Genomic DNA, 18236 nt, shown 5'->3' with positions numbered 1-18236 from the left:
ATTATATTAATGGTAAATCTGTTCACTAAATAATTTATAAATTTAAAATATATGCTTCATAATTATATTTTTAAGCTAACATCACCAACTGTGCACTTCAGTTTCATTGGAGGGACCAATGTTTGACTTGGGGTGCTGCAGAAAAATTCTGAAATTTTAAAGGTGTCAGGAACCAAAAAAGGTTGGGAAGCACTGGTTATTATTATTATCTTTACTTTCTCAGACGTTATTATTATTATTATTATTATTATTATTATTATTATTATTATTAACCTAAATCTATGATTTGATGATGAATAGTGACTGTTTGCAACTGAATCTAATTATGCCTGATTAACTGTGACTAACTATTTAACAAACATTATTTTTGATTACCTGAGACTAATGGTGACTAACCAATGGTAAATAAATGTGATACTGCTCGCTGTATGTATTCATAGCCTAGCACAGAAAATTTTCTACTAATTATCTACAAGATGGTAAAACACAAATGCACTTTCAATAATAATACTAATAAAGCCCAAGGTGAAGACAGTCTCACAGCAGAAATTCTAAAAACTGTTGAAGATCTCATTATCAGAATTACAAAAGAAAAACCAGATTATGTCTGAGGCACTGAAACAATCTCAAAAAACTTGAAGGTTGCATTAACTCACCCACTTCTAAAAAAGGGGTCAAAACAGATATCAGAAATTACAGACGAATTTCATTACTACCCTTAGAATACAAAATATTATTGAAACTCATTCTGCACAAATAAAATGCTCAGTTGGATAAACAAACTGGAGTGTATCAAGCTGAATTTAGAAGTAGCAAATCCTGTCCACAGCAAACCCTAAACCTTAAACAAATAATTAGTTACATGAAAATATCTAATAAAAAATAGTGCTTATAGTTGCTGATTTAAAAAAAGGCATATGTTTCAATAGATGGACTCCTTCCTTGAAACCTTGAAGGAATTTTCAGTAGATAGGAAAACTCTGGAAATAACTAAACAAACTCTTACAAACACAGAATCTAGTCCCTTCCAAATTGTATCAAGAGTCAGATAAGGAGGCATTTGCCATCTTTGTTATTCAGTTGTGTTCTGAAAAAAGTTATAAGACAATGGAAAATAAATGAAAAAACCAAAGATTAATTAACTTCACAAAGCTGGGTAGATCAAAAGAAAAAATAAATTGAACCTTAGACAATGCAATGAAAAGACTAGAACTACTGAAGGAGATAGCTGAAAATGCAGGTCTGCAAATATTGTTTGAAAAGATAGAAAACATTACCATTAGAGTAACTCATCAGGAATTTTATAAATCAAGTATACAACACCACAAAAACAGACAACTTTAAATATCTGGGTCAAAATATAAACATAAAAAGTGAAAAAGAAGCAATTAAAATCAGAACTGAAAAGAAGGAAACAGCATACATGGAAGTTAGATGGCTTTACAGTAAAAAGTGTCTTTCTAGTGATGTTAAATTAAGGAATTATAATACAGTTGTAAAATCAGAAGCCCCCTGTGGGTTGGAAACACCACTTTTATGAAGATGCACAACAGTGTTAGAAGATTTAGAAAAGTGAGAAAGAAGAATCTTGCAAAAATATTAGGTCCTGAAGTAATGATTTAAATGTTCCCTTCTATGTCCCTTAGGGGCACACATATATAAAGAGGCCTGCTATTTAATAAAGACAACAATAAGTGATGAGATGTGCCAAAAGAGGCATGTGAGCTGGTTTGGAGATAGTATTCCTAGAAGCTAACAACTACAATAAAATTTAATAAGTTACTATCTCTTAATCACGGTGGGTCCTTGCTTGTGGCAGAGTTCTTGAAGAGGGCAGACCATGCATAGTTTGCAGTACTTTGTTCAGCGTCACCTGACAGCATGAGAAGATTCGCTTCAGTGACGTGCTTGGCAGTAAAGGGGTGCCAAATGGTCAGGGATGCAACAGTAATAAACTTGCCTGGCGCACACTGCACTATGTACACCACACTGCACACAGTGTTCCAGGTGCTGATATCAGCAGGATGAACCAGACGTCCAACATTGGGCTTGGTACAGCCACAGTCAAGGGAAGCCTCGCAAGGGAACATGGCTTGAGAAGATGCCACAGAAGATGCAGTAGCACTCCTCTCATTAAGTGGACCACAAAAAATGCTGACCTTGGATGCAGGTGCAAAACTGTGCTGTATACACATACTCTAGCAAAGTACAGCAGATGACGATGCAAGGCATGTGGCATAGCGTGGGACGATCTGCCGAGAGCACAACCAGGAGATGGTGCCTGATCAAAGTGGGAGAAGAGACTGCCCAAGCAACAGTTCAGCATGTGTAGCATCGAGAAAGCTTGGTAGTGTAAGATCTACATGCAGTGGGAGTGATCAGTGAGGCTGCTGGGGAGATGCGGTAATACCTTGACTGGTAGACACTTTTCACTTGTTTACAGTCAGTGCAGCCCATCGTTTGCTGCTACAAGTGGAGGCAAATGGAAGGAGATGCCACACAGTGCCCCCCCCCCCCCCTTCTGAGGGGGAAACATAGGTGCCAGCCATGCAGAGGATTGTTTGGAGCTGACAGGATGCTTGCTGGGGGGCATGCACGAGTTGTCACTGCTGTGACCACGCTATGGTTTCCAGTGAAAGGAAGGGCATGGGCATCTCCTGTGCACAGCATTGGGAGCGTCTGAAATGGTGTTGCTGCTCCAGTGGTGTACTAGTGGTGGTGGTGATGGCATTCTTTCAGGAGTGGTGGGCACCCGTGGTGGAGCCAGGGCGATGTTTGCATCGGCTGGAGGCTGTGAAAGGACAGTGCGATGGTGACATCAGGGTCCCAGGTGCTGGGAGATGTGTCAATCTTGTAGGCAGTTGGTGGTGGACCAGAGGCAGCATCGGCTTGGGGTGCATCAGTCAGACACGGCATCGGCAATGACATGTCGGGAACAGTGTAGAGGACAGTGTTGGCCTGCATTGTATTCGAGACAGGACTAGAGGTGCTGTGCCTGGGGCCATTAGTAGGTGGGGGCAACTCACCTCAGTGGTGCTGTGGTGAAGGGGGGCCTCTGGGACATAGGCTGGCTTGAACCTGTCAATGGAGACAGTTCTTGCACCCCTTTCAGACAAATGGAGAACATCTTGACCCCATGTTGCAGCACCAGGTGGGGCCAAATATTGAGTACAGATGGTGGCTGGTATGTGTCCACCCATAGCGTGCTGTGAGGTCACGGTGGATGAAGGTATGATGCTCACCATGATGTTGCAGAGGTGTTGGTGGCAGCTGGGCCATGAAGCCTTGGAGCTGCTTCACAAAACCTGGGATGGTGCTGTCAGGAGGAAGTGGGGTTCTCTCCAAAAAATTGCCAGGGATGGTGAGTGACTGTGGTTTTGTGTGTGATTTGTAGGCCTAGAAGTATTAGAGATAGGGTAGCAGACCATTCGGAGAATAACATGTAAGGGCAGCCTTAAGTGTGCGGTGGCATGGGTCCACCATGCCGTTTACTGCAGTGTGGTAGCTGGTGGTGCGGTGGAAATTGGAGCCGCAGGTGGCCATCGGAGATCAGAAGAAGGTAGGGTCAACTGGTGTCTGTGATCTGTAGTAATGTCATGGAGGTCTCCAAATTGGGATACCCAGGTCTGAATGAAGGCTGCAGCCACAGTTTTAGCTGAAATATCAGAGATAGGGGTGGCATCCAGCCAGCATGTAAATCTGTTGATAATTGTTAGCACATATCAACATCCAATGGAGGAGGTTAGTGAGCCGACAGTGTTTAGTGTGTGTGCATGAAATGGTGTTGTGTGGGGAAGGGGGGGTGGGGGGAAGGCAGCTGCAGGGGAGTGAACATGCTGTCCGATCTTAGCACGGAACACAGGACTGGGCCCAGTTGCTGCTGTCACGTTGAATGCCCAACTAGAAAAAGTGTTGTTTCATGAGGGTGGCAGAAGTATGGATTACCTGAGTGTGCAAGGCAATGGACATAGTCAAATGTGGTTTTCAGAAGGCAGGAAGGAGAAAGGGGCAGGGTCGATCGGTGGAACCACCAGGATGTGAAGGATCCAAGAGGACATCACACCAGATCTTGTGGTCAGAGCAGGTTATGAATCCTAGCTGGAGATTGAGGCCAGAGTCGGCATTCTGAAGGGTGTCAGTGAGTCACCCTCCTGAGCAGCAGCCAGGGAATTATAGTCTGCGAGTTGGATGATGGCACAGGAGCGGGTAAGGCAATGGGCCACAATTTTATGGATGCCAGACCTCGGTAGTGAATTGTGCAATGTGCTCCTGTAGCGTAAAAGGTCTGGGTGAGATCTGATTTATGTCATCTGTAGAAACCAGAGATGAGTGGGCATTGGTCTGTGAAGATCGTAAATGCATGTGCCTCGACTGAAGATCGGAAAGAGCAGATGGCTTTGTGGACTATGAGCAGCTTATGGTCATATGCACCCCAGTGGCATTGTGCATCAGAGAGCTTGGAAAAAAAGAAGTTGAGTGATTGCCAGACGTTGTCCACACGTTGTTGTAGCAAGGCCCTGACAGCCATCTGGCTCACAACTGCCACTGTTGTGAGGGGAGCAGTTGGGTGGGCCAAAAGGGCCACATTGGTTGGTTGGTTCAGGGGAAGAGACCAAACAGCGAGGTCATCAGTCTCATCGGATTAGGGAAGAACGGGGAAGGAAGTCGGCCGTGCCCTTTCAGAGGAGCCATCCCGGCATTCACCTGGAGCGATTTAGGAAAATCACGGAAAACCTAAATCAGGATGGCCGGACGCGGGATTGAACCGTTGTCCTCCCGAATGCGAGTCCAGTGTGCTAACCACTGCGCCACCTCGCTCGGTAAGGGCCACATTGGTGAGGTGCCATTTACTTTTTCAAAACACTCAATCATGGCCTGGTCCAAGGAAGAGTACTGTAGTAAGCAGCTCTTGGATGGCAGTAACGTCCTTAAGATGTTGACAGAAAGAGTTGACCATGCTGATGAAACTGCCGAAGGCATTTGGAGGTAGTAGGGTATGGAAAGTCTGCTACTGCCTGTACTGTCTTGGGGAATGGACGGGAGCTGGCAGCAGAGACTTAAGTGCCTGAGGAATTCAATCTTGCTTGACTGGAAAACACATTTGCCATGCTGAGGATCACTCCAGCTTTGTGTAGAAGGGGAAAAAATTCATTTAGGTGTTGCTGGCGTTCAGTAGGGTCCCTGGAGTAGATGAGTATATCATCTAGGCAGTCAAAACATCCCAATGCGCCTCGGAGGATATTGTCTAAAAATTGCTGCCATGTCTGTGCGGCATCGTATAGGCTGGATGTCATGATTGCACTATTGAATGGGCCAAAAGATGTGATTATGGCTGTTTTCTCAATGTCCTCCAGGGCAACTAGGATTTTTGTGTAGGCTTTAGTGCAGTCCGTAGAGGATAGCAGTCAGGTATGGTGCAGGTGTTGTTGCAAGAGCACCAGGAACCATCCTTCTTGGGAACGGCGTGAAGTGCTGAAGTCAAGGGGCTTTTGGAAGATTGATTTACCCCGGCTGTGAGCAGCTCTTCAAACTCCTTTTGTGCAATTTTTATAATTACAAGAGGGGAAGGGGCAGGTGCGGGCATGGCAGAAAATTAGTGGACCGTAATGTGGCTTGAATACAAAATGAATGGGCAAAAATTTTCGTCAGTGTTTTGTGTGCTTCTCTGAAGATATGAAATGAGTAGCAAGAAAACTGGTCTAGGGTAGGGGGGTGTGTAAGAGGCAGTGATGGTTGGAAAGGTGACAGAAAGGTACCTTAGGTAGTATGAAAAATTACTAGATCGGTTAGATCTCATTTCAAGGTATGAAGATGACAAAATTTGTTAAAGTATTCCAGATTGATATGTGTTAGACAGTTCATAGATAATTATGTGGTTTTGTAGTTTATGCTGTGTGAAACCTGCTTGTGAATCGTGCTGTGTGTACAGAAGGATGCAGTTATGCTGATGGAATCTCTGACACTCCCCCACTTCAGGTGAAGGATGTAGTTTTTGAATAATTTAAAAGGTGATCTGCAATAGGATATACACACATCAAAAAAAGTTTTGTATCACCTTGGTTCCGAGACTTCTGGAATTTGTACAGAAAATTGGAATAGAGATCAACATAAACATCATTTCCGCCCTTTTTATTGCTCATGAAAACCACACCATACAGCGAGACCTTCAGAGGTGGTGGTCCAGATTGCTGTACACACCGGTACCTCTAATACCCAGCAGTACATCCTCTTGCATTGATGCATGCCTGTATTCGTCGTGGCATACTATCCACAAGTTCATCAAGGCATTGTTGGTCCAGATTGTCCCACTCCTCAATGGTGATTCAGCATAGATCCCTCAGAGTAGTTGGTGGGTCATGTCATCCATAAAAGCCCTTTTCAGTCTATCCCAGGCATCAGAATGAGATTTTCCCTCTGCAGCAGAGTTGCGCTGATATGAAACTTCCTGGCAGATTAAAACCGTGTGCCGGACCAGACTCGAAATTGGGACCTTTGCCTTTCACGGGCAAGTGCTCTACCAGCTGAGCTACCCAAACATGACTTACGCCCCGTCCTGACAGCTTTACTTCTGCCAGTACCTCATCTCCTACCTTCCAAACTTTACAGAAGCTCTCCTGCGAACCTTGCAGAACTAGCATTCCTGAAAGAAAGGATATTGCAGAGACATGGCTTAGCCACAGCGTGGGGGATGTTTCCAGAATAAGATGTTCACTCTGCAGTTGAGTGTGCACTGATATGAAACTTCCTGGCAGACTAAAACTGTGTGCTTGACGGAGACTTGAACTCAGGACCTTTGCCTTTTGTGGGCAAGTACTCTACCAACCATCTCATTCTGGAAACTTCTCCCAGGCTGTGGCTAAGCCATGTCTTCGCAATATCCTTTCTTTCAGGAGTGCTGGTTCTGCAAGGTTCGTAGGAGAGCTTCTGTAAAGTTTGGAAGGTAGGAGATGAGGTACTGGCAGAAGTAAAGCTATGAGGACAGGGCATGAGTCGTGCTTGGGTAGCTCAGTGGGTAGAGCACTTGCCTGCGAAAGGCAGAGGTCTTGAGTTTGAGTCTCAGTCCGGCACACAGTTTTATCCCAGGCATGTTCGATAGGGTTCATGTCTGGAGAACATGCTGGCCATTCTAGTCGAGTGATATCATTCATAAGGTGTGACTGATGGGGGCATGAATTGTTTCCATGAAGACGAATGCCTCGCCAATATGCTGCTGATATGGTTGCACTATTGGCCAGAAGATGGCATTCACGTATCATACAGCCGTTACGGCACCTTCCATGACCACCAGAGGCGTACGTCGTCCCCACATAATGCCACCCCAAAACATCAGGGAACCTCCACTTCACTCCACTTGTTGGACAGTGTGTCTAATGTGTTCAGCCTGACTGGATTACCTCCAAACATGTCTCTGACGATTGTCTGGTTGAAGGCATATGCAACACCCATTGGTGAAGAGAATATGATGCCAATTCTGAGCCGTTCACTTGGCATGTTGTTGGTCCCATCTGTACCATGCTACATGGTGTTGTGGTTGCAAAGGTGGACCTCACCATAGACATTGGGAGTGAAGTTGCAGATCGTGCAGCCTATTGCACACAGTCTGAGTTGTAACACAATGTCCTGTGGCTGCACGAAAAGCATTATTCAACATCATGGCATTGCTGTCAGGGTTCCTCTGAGCCATAATCCATAGACAGTGATCATCCACTGCAGTAGTAGCCCTTGGGCGGCCTGAGTCAGGCATGTTATCGACAGTTCCTGTCTCTCTCTGTATCTCCTCCATGTCCGAACAACATCGCTTTGGTTCATTCCAAAATGCCTGGACACTTCCCTTGTTGAGAGTCCTTCCTCACCGAGCGAGGTGGCGCAGTGGTTAGCACACTGGACTCGCATTCGGGAGGACGACGGTTCAATCCCGTCTCCGGCCATCCTGATTTAGGTTTTCCGTGATTTCCCTAAATCGTTTCAGGCAAATGCCGGGATGGTTCCTTTGAAAGGGCACGGCCGATTTCCTTCCCAATCCTTCCCTAACCCGAGCTTGCGCTCCGTCTCTAATGGCCTCGTTGTCGACGGGACGTTAAACACTAACCACCACCACCACCAGTCCTTCCTGGCACAAAGTAACAATGCAGATGTGATTGAACCATGCTATTGACCATCTAGGCATGGTTGACCTACAGACAACACGAGCCGTGTACCTCCTTACTGGTGGAATGACTGGAACTGGTCAGCTGTCGGACCTCCTCTGTCTAATATTTACAGCTTTATGTGGGTTTAGTGACATCTCTGAACAGTCAAAGGGTCTGTGTCTGTGATACAATATCCACAGTCAACGTCTACCTTCAGGAGTTCTGGGAACCAGGGTGATGCAAAACTTTTCTTGATGTGTGTATTTATTTTGTGCAAGTGGATTACATTTAAAGCAGGAAATATTAGCATCCCAATTATTGCAGATTTGTGTTCTGTTATTCTACTGTCAATTATTTAGTCAAATTATTACCAAAGGATTTATAAGTTAGGTAGTAAATAAATAGGCAACAAATAAAATAGGAGTGGAGGATGGTTGGATGAGAGAAATGGAGAGAAGCAAAAAGAAATGTAAGAGCACCAAACACAAAATAAAGAATTATGTAGAGAGAAGGAGGACACTGAATTTTAACTGTGTGTCAGTGTAACACTCATCATTGATTTCCAATTCCCAGTGAACTCCGAACCAAACCTTAACTTTAAGAAATATAATCCATTTCTCCCTGGTAGAAAGTGGTATACTACTAACCTTCAAATATAAATTGTTTTTCTGTTATCATAGCCCTACTTGTATAATTGATTTCAGTTTGCTCTAATGGAGACTGTTACAACAGCCCTGCTTGACCGTTTTCCGAGTCTGAGGGGCTACAAGATATGGGTGGTTATGGTAGTATCTGTCTTTGGATACTTTGGTGGCCTTATATTTACAACAAATGTGAGTTATTATTTTATCTATTTTGATGACTTTTATTAACTGTGTACTGTCTGCATCAGTTCAGTAAATACCAAAATTGTATCCTCAATATTTTATGTTGCCATTTCATATCTGAAACAAGATCAATGATAAGCATGTGGGCAAAGTTACTTAGCATTAAGTATGAAACCCATTTCTAAAATATTATCTCATGGTGAACATCTACAATATCTGAGAGTGACAAAACTATAGATGATTGCCAATAAACATTAGCAATTGTTTAATTTTCTGATTTGAACATATTACTATTGATGAGTCAAATAATTTTTACTAGTTTTTAACACGTAGTGTCAAACAGATATTACTAAATTTTTAATGGTAATAGTGAATTTCATCTACTCTTTGTTGTTGACCACATTATCCTTTATTTTGTATAAAAGAGAACCTGTGATGAAATAATGCTATAAGTATTACGACAGATTGCTGCTGACCACATAGAAGAGGCGTTGAATGCAGACAGACACATTTAATAGTGGACTGTTAAATCTAGTCTACTATTAAATAATATGCCTGTCTGCTGTTCAACACCTCATTTCTGTAGTGAGTAAAAACCTATCTTAATACTGATTATTTATTTTGATTAGATTTGTGATTTAAGGACTGCTGCCATCCATTCCTTGAATTGATTGCTACAGAAGGAAGAAGAAGAAAGATTTGTGACTAAAATATGCCCATATTGTCATAACGTTCACCTATTGAACCACTGTTTCCTTTTAATCTGTCAAGTTGTGGGGCGGCGAGTTTTTAGGAAAATATGGTTGCTGTATAAATGTTTGAAGAATGTAAAATCAGTTCCTATTATTTAGAATGTTACTTAAGCTGTTTTTCGCCATTCTCAACACTGGCTCTCTAATTACACTTTAGCATCCAGAAAGTGATTAGCAAAACATGAAGCCTGTAATTGGAATTCCTAGTGCCCACTTCATCTGAGAATACAATTATAGCTGCAGCTTATAGCTCTGAGGAATTAGGAGATTGTCCGGGATTTATAATCAAAAACGATATTCCAAAATAGTTGAGTATATTCTGAAAGTCACATATGAAAAACACAGGTATCCATACAACCTAACTAACAGAGCAGTTCAGAGTCTAATGTGCTGATGCAACTATAAATGTCCGAATTAAATGTTAAAATGAATGCTCGCCATAATTTGATGATTAGTTTCATCAAACGCCACGCTAAATAATTGGTAGAATGTTTGTCCCGCGACGGCACGTGAAAATACGACAATACGCAAACTGAAGCTAGATAATGAAAATCATCCCAGAATTAACACTTCACTTGAAAATGATTTCCTGGTTACGCGCATCTCGAGTAACTGAATACGGCATCCGAGGCTGTTTGTAGCAGTGATACCGACGCGACGCGACTCCCGACACAGATGGCGTGTTATTCAGCATCTGGAGAGAACTGGGGCCTTTCTTCCTCGTGCAGCATTCTTATATATAAAGCTGCGGTGCAGACGGCTAAGGGAATGCCTGATCAAATCGGCTCTCCCGACTAGCCGCTGGGTTAGTAATGCACCACTTTAAGTTACCGAATAAATCATAGCTTCTCTTGCTGATGGCCGATGAAGTTCTTAATTTAAATGTGCATTCAGCACGCAGGTAAGTATTAATAATAAAATTTTAACGTGGCTAAGTTAAATATTTTGGGCGAGAGAATTAATTTAATTATACTGCACGCAGTAGATGAGCTCTGAACTGGCCCTTTGGAGATACGCTATCGCTATAATTTTATAGGTATTCAAATGAAACTTTTCACATCTTCATAGTTATAGTGGATTTCCAACCTATTTAAATCTAAACATCCTAGCCTTATTTATTAGCCTACGTAATCTATCTTGCTTCCTTAAGTTTTGAGACGAAAACCAGAAAATCATGAATTTCCACTAAAATTTTAACTTGTGAAATCCAAAGTACTGTTTTTATTAAATCATTATGAAAGATGAATCTAAATATAAATTTTGAAGTCTCTAGCTCTTTTCTGTTGCGCCAATGATTTTTACAGAAAAACGTCCAAATTTCGAAAACGGCTAAAGTTATCGAACTGATATTCAACACACATTAATTTAGTATTACTTCTGACATGCTAGAAAAGTTTTAGGTTATTTGCTTGATTTTTAAAGTATTGTGCAACATTTATGACGTCAGAGCTAGTTACAATGGACTGGCTGGCACACAATGGAAAGACTGATGTGAGTTTATTACGGCGTGAGTAGGCTGCTTCCCTACAAAGTGCAAAATACTGTATTATATACATGGGTTAAAACACTATATTGTATATTGGAGTACATAAAAACTATGTATTCAGCAGACCTGTATGTGCGCCATCATGCAGAGCATCTGAGGAATTAATGCTACAAGTTTTCCTCAACACTTTTCCATAACTCTTCATTAATCTTGTACCAATATTGAACCACCTATACTCGATTGTAACCCATAATGAGTTGTCTGGCATGGGGAGATCCAGGATCCATGCTGGCCATTTGAACTAGTGTTGAAGATGTTGCTGAATCATGCATCTGTGGATGTTCTAGCACCCACAATTATCCTTACCCACATCACTAATCCTTCCTCAACAGTGTGACTGCATCCACTCACATTAGCCATGGCACCACAACTGAAATAAAGCAATACTAAAACAAAACAACATAATATTGACAACAATGCTTCTTGTCAGCTTCAAAGGAGAGTTATCAGTAAAACAACTATTTATTTAAGGAAATAATATACAAGTCCATCAACCTCAGAATTGTTTATCACGTGAATAAATGTGTGTGCTGGATCTATGTCCTACTGTAAACACGTATGATCCATGACTGCCTTATGTTCAACCTGAATATTATCAAGTTTCCAACATGTCCAAATAACATGTTCTATCCACCTAGTCTTCAAAAAAATGTGGTCCAAATAAAGGTTGCCATGACATCCTGGCCCATATCATTATATGAAGTGGTTTCCTTTCAAACCCCTGCACATAATGGGAATTATCCTTAGAGCAGAAAATCACGTTCCTTATATGTGAACTGCAGTATATTGTACATTTCATCAGAAGGTAATACTCGTGAGCAAGGTACGGCATTTTGAAATTGTGCTAACAAAGCATGGGAGGATGCAACTTGCTGCTCCATGTTGTTGTCAGACAATTCATTCACAAGCATCAGTCTAAATCCTTGTATTTTAACATCTTTTTTTAAAGATATTGTGCATTATTGTTCATGGTACTTGAAGTTCAGATGCTCTTTTGCTAGTGGATATCATTGAAGACTGCTCATTTGATTAAGTGACAGCAGCACATGTTTACTCTCATGTTTTTTTCTGTGTGCACTGTGTAGTCTGTCTTTTAAACTGCCTGAAACAAAAGTACAATATTATGAAAAGAAAGTTGCTACCCACCATACAGTGGAGGTGATAAGTCGCAGATAGGCATGACAAAAAGACTGTTTCAAATAAGCTCTTGGCTAGCAAAGCCTTTTTTGTCGAAAATAGATGACACACACGCACACACACACACACACACACACACACACACACACACACACACACACACACACACACACACACACCAAATGCAACTCACACATACTTGACTGCAATCTCTGGCAACTGAAACAATGTGGCTTCAGTTGCTTGAGACTGCAGTCGTGTGTGTGTGTGTGTGTGTGTGTGTGTGTGTGTGTGTGTGTGTGTGTGTTTTGAATGAAGGCCTTGCTGGCCAAAAGCTTATTTGTGACAGTCTTTTTGTTGTGCCTATCTGCAACTTAGCATCTCCACTATATGGTAAGTAGCAACTTTCCTTTCATAATATTGTTACATTCCATCCTGGATTTTCCATTGTTTGAAACAAAAGTACATTTCTCCCTATTAGGCAGGGTTGCTTTATGAAGTGGGTTCTTCTCAAAGCAACCTATAAAATGCTCATTATCTCATATCTGTGGATGTTCTAGCACCCACAATTACCCTTACCCTCATCACTAATCCTTCCTCAACAGTGTGACTACATCCACTCACATTAGCCATGGCACCACTACTGAAATAAAGCAATACTAAAACAAAACAACATAATATTGACAACAATGCTCCTTGTCAGCTTCAGATGAGAGTTATCAATAAAACAACTATTTATTTAAGGAAATAATATACAAGTGGACTGCCAGATGTTTGTGCCCAAAGGGAACCATATTTCAGTATTGGTCATGTTGCCATCACCAGGTGTACTGATAAAATGATCATCTGGTGGCATGGAGGTTGCTTGCACCTCTACCACTTTCCTGCAGTGTTCCATCCACAGTCGGTTCCTAGAAGTGCATTGCTGCCAATGTGTCGATTGCAGCAAGCTGTCTGCTACTCACACCATGTTTCAGTCTCATGGCTACAGTGACTCCATCAATTCCAGATGTCAGTTCCCTTTGTTTGTTAAAAGTTTCCTTCTTGATTATAATTAAACTAACTTGTACTAAGGTTGTTTGTTAAAAGTTTCCTTCTTGATTATAATTAAACTAAATTGTACTAAGGTTGTAGCATCTGTCACAGTTGATATGTTGGCTCCTGGCTTGAATCTTAATTGATTCCTTAATGATGCAGTTCCAGTAATGAGCCAGAGCTCTGGTGCAGTGGTACTTCACCCCATGCATTTCACAAAGGCAATGTTTCCTGGCTGCTGACTTTTTGGACTGCATGAAATGAGTATATCACTGATGTTTTCAGCAGCAGTCTTCAACAGTGCATGTCTGTGAACAGAAGAAAGTGCTAACATACAAGGGTTTATTTTGAGACTTTGCAGTTTATATGTGTGGTTAAATTCAAAGACAAGAACATAAATTCAATAATACAAAAAATGCATAGTAGATAGTGGTCTCTAGTGATACTTAGGGAACCACTACTTAACCAGCATGTGGCACATTCGAAACGAGACACATAAAATTATGAGTCCAATTCTTAGTAAATTAAGGTTTAGCACATTCTTCTGCTGACACCTTCATATGGTGCCATACCAGCAGAGGATTTGATACACTATGGCCTTGTGAAGTGTAAGATCATCCTTGGTAACACTCGTGTCTTAGTGAATGGGTAGAAAGTCTTAATGTTGTGTTTCTAGAGGGTGTATCTTACTTTCCCCAATAATGCCATCATGTGTGGCACAAATACAGTGGAAATTCTCTGTTCCTGTTCCTCCCTAGTCTGGAAGCTAGGGAAGCAGGAGTTTCATATAGTGCCTACTGAATCTGTCCATCAGTGAAGCCATTTTTCTTGAAGAGTGCCTTCTCTGGCTCAAAGAGCATACATATTCTGTGTGTTAGGGTTTTAAGTACACCAGTTTTCTGTGCTGACAGTGGTAGCTGCCGGCATGTGGATACGAGTCAGTGTGAGTCTTTGGGTGCAGTATATGCTGTGATCCAAAGATCTATCTGCCTTCCTCTTCATCATGATACCCAGAAAGATTAGCTTAATGTCTACTTCAGTCTATATCATTAATCTAATATTTGTGGAAGGGAGTTGAGGTGTTAAGGAATCTGTTTAGCCCATGTCTTCCATGTGTCCATATTACAAATGTGATACCAGTATACAGGATAAGCAGGTTGATTTCAGTGATAGTGATTCATGTGCTTCATCTTTGATATGTTCTACATACAAGTTAGTCAGTACCAACGAGAATGTGCTGCCCATCCTGACCCCTCAATATGCCTGTACTGCACATATACATAGCTTTGTTATATCTTCTCTGTCTTTGTGGTCAGATCACTATCTGTCTTCTGGTACATCTCATCCTACAACAGGCTCCACATCTTCTCAATATAATCTTTGTGAGAAAGGATATCAATAGTATTGCCCTTGTCTGAAGCTGGTGTGAGTGCAATGTTGAGGCCCCTCTCCAGGGCTAAGGTAACATTCCTATCCAATTCACTGATGGTCAGGTTGATGATAGTCTTGAAAGGAGTTGCTCTAGGTGGTTCCTCCAAAAGATGTTCAAATTTCAATATTTATCAGCCTGTGGGTGTGCTCTGTGGGGCGTCAGAAGTAGTCTAGATGACACCAACAATCCAGTCTCTCATACAGGTAATAAAGTGGTTTGCAGCTGTAGAAGTCTTTCCAAAATACATGACGTGGAGTACAACTACACCAGAGTTCTGTCTCCACCATCTCATTACTTGTGCAGCATTTGCAAGGAGTGCATTGAGATTCAAACCAGGGACCAACTTGTCAACCATGATAAACTCAACATAGTTTGGTACCCCACTCTTGGTTTAATTAGCTGCATCAATGGAATTTTAAACAGACATAAAGAACTGACCTGTGGGATTGACAAGGCTGCTGCTGCTATCACCTAAATGCATGCAGTGACATATGGACAGTGGGGGTAGTGGAGATGGGAATATAAGGCTTCCCCAAACTGACTCCCCCCCCCCCCCTCCACACACACACACACATATCAGCTCATCAGAAGACCTGGTGTTGCTGACAGCAGGACCTCTTGCTGAAATATTGTGCCTTTTGTACAATAAAATCTGACAATACATCTGTTAGCTATTTTGTTATAAAATTCACCAGAAGAGATGGAAGAATCACAATTGTTTATTTCCCCAACTGTACAAAGTAAAGAGAGGTACAAACACTTCTCGGGTAGCTTGTATATATGCTTCAGGAATGAAATAAAAGCAACTTGTGGAATTAATAAAGGAATCCACAAGTAAACAATACAGTGAACAGTTTCTGCATGAACCACCAAGTAACATTAGTAATTGCTGCATTTTCGCAACATATGCTTAAAATGGCAACAACCAAACAATTTACACCCCATACAAAAAAAATTAAGGCTTTGACAAAAAAAAAAAAACCAGCAGTTTTGACAATTGTACTGCTTATATTTATCTTCTGATTTGTATTCAGAAATGATGATTTGTAGTAAGTCTGCACCCAGTCTCTTGTTGTGTCGAAGTTATCTGTTATTGTGCGTATCATAAAATATAAGTGATAGATACCTCTGCAGGACAGTAACACTCTGTTTTGTTGTTATGGAGGTTATTTTATGAACAACATTTTTACTTACGTTACCAATAAGTTCCAGTCTCAAAATTTAGGTGTCCAAGTAATTTGCAGGAGTGATTAATAAGATGCATTTCAGTTTATTTTGGAGCATTTTTTAAATTTTTTATTTATTATTATTTATTTTTTAGATTTTTAATGCTCCTATCATTGTTACATGTTATTATGTTGACCTTCCATCATTGTTCCTTACTTTAGAAATTTGGAGTGTTTCAATTTTTAGTTTGACAATATTTACGACAGAAGCATTTGCTAAGCAGCACTAAAGCAAGAACAACTAAAGTAAGCCAGACACTAACAAGGGGACCTCATGGACTGCTCTGTCCTCTTGATGTCTCTCATATTTATGGGATTTAAATGTCAGTGCCAAGACATGAAATTCCTAAAGTAAATGAACTTCACAAAACACTAGAAAAAATTGACTTTGAAGATTTGAAGACCCAAAAACTGTTAAATGTTCAAAATTTTGAGAATTTTACTGTCCATTTTTTTGCTTTAATTTGAACTAAAATTGGAATGTTTTTAAGAAACATTGCATCAAAATTAAGATAAAATGTAGATAACAACATTTATTTTTAATTGCTCATTGGATGAAAATGTGACTATTAATAATGGATTGGAATTTGGCACATAAGTTTAAAATATCAAATAGAAAATAAGTTACTTTTTATTTCTAAAGATCATGAATAAATACAAGTGTGATATTAGAAACTTTATATGTAGTTTTCTAACAATAAGACATATCTCTGTTATAACCTTTAATCACCAATAATTGTGTGGATATACAAACGTAGAACAATAGCTGGTTACATGCGAACAACTCAGTATCTGTCATTCGACTGCCGTGCCGTGACATGCGACCGGCGCCGTTCGTAGCTAGGTGGTGCTCCTGCGCTCCCGAGATGCGGAGCGCCTCTATCGCCGTTTGCGCGTACTGTCGTGGCGGCACTGTTAAATGTCAAGGGCATTGTCACAAAACTTTTCCCCCTTGAAAAAAAAACTCACTTCCTTGGAGACATGGACAGTACGGAGACATCCATGGCCTCTTGTGAGGCCCCGAGAAGATCCCGCGGAGAGACACGAGAGTATGGTCGGAAATGTCCAGGACGGAAGCTCGTGCGTGGAACATGCCTCCTGGACGAGATGATGGGTGAAAACTCCGGAGCAGCATCCATAGGTGTCGTGGACCTGTGGGTGTGCTCCAGCGAGATGGGTCCCGGAGAAGGCGGCGTCGCGACTGGGGCCGGTTACGGCGTACTCGGAAGCGGCAGCGACGTCGGCTGCATCAACACGTATGGTAGATCGGCCGCAGCGACAGGACTGGCTTCTCAGGCTGGTGGAGGCAAAGGAACAGGCGGTGGCACCGGCGTGACCACCACTCGTGGGCGCATCTGGTCGTAATGGTGAACAACCATGCCGTCGTCCATACGTATTTCACAAAGCCGGCGGCAGCAAAGAGCCTTGACCACCCCTGGAATCCATTTAGGGCGAGTGCCCACATGTTGCCGCCCACTGAGTATTTTCCTGCACTAGGGGACACAGTACAAGGCCTGACAGGGTGAAGCAGGTGCAGTAGAGTTCGTGGTTGGCGGCCATGCAAGAGTTCAGCAGGTATGCGATCACCCAGAGGTGTGAAGCGATAAGAACTCAGAAATTGCAGCAGAGCATCATCTGTGGAAAAATCACTAAGGAATTTTTTCATCTGGCTCTTGAAAGTGCAGACAAGGTGCTCAACCTCCCCATTTGATTGCGGATGGAAAGGCAGTGCTGTAACATGATGAATCTCTTGTCCAGTACAAAAATCACGGAAGGCCTGCGAAGAGAACTGAGGGCCGTTGTCCGTGATGATCGTGGATGGAAGACCTTCTAGCGCAAAGATTTTGGACAAAGCCAGCATCGTCGCCACAGTGGTGGGCGACGGACATCGATCAACAAACGGAAACTTCGAGACGGCGTCAATCAACAGTAGCCAATAAGTACCGAGGAAGGGGCCGGCAAAGTCAGTGTGCACCCGTTCCCATGGCTGTGCCGGATCAGGCCACAGAGAGGGCATTGTACGAGGTGCAGCCAGTTGTTGAGCATGCTGACCACTCGCAGCAACCATGTGGGTGATGTCCGAATCAATACCGGGCCAATAAACGTGCCTGCGGGCCAGGGACTTAGTCCGAGAAATACCCCAATGGCCTTC

At 42.1% G+C, this 18236-nt stretch overlaps 1 protein-coding gene across 1 annotated transcript in view; it reads left to right on the top strand.

Moving 5' to 3' along the window:
* LOC126199389 (sodium- and chloride-dependent glycine transporter 1) overlaps nucleotides 1-18236 on the top strand; it is a 629023-nt gene that overhangs the window by 553525 nt on the left and 57262 nt on the right. The window contains exon 9 of the mRNA XM_049936308.1: nucleotides 8834-8962. Coding sequence (XP_049792265.1) covers nucleotides 8834-8962 — 129 coding nt within the window. The remainder of the gene's footprint in view (nucleotides 1-8833; nucleotides 8963-18236) is intronic.

The sequence above is a fragment of the Schistocerca nitens genome, chromosome 8 (genome assembly GCF_023898315.1).
Source record: "Schistocerca nitens isolate TAMUIC-IGC-003100 chromosome 8, iqSchNite1.1, whole genome shotgun sequence".
Taxonomy (NCBI): Eukaryota; Metazoa; Arthropoda; class Insecta; order Orthoptera; family Acrididae; genus Schistocerca; species Schistocerca nitens.
This window is presented reverse-complemented; position numbering and strand designations above follow the sequence as displayed.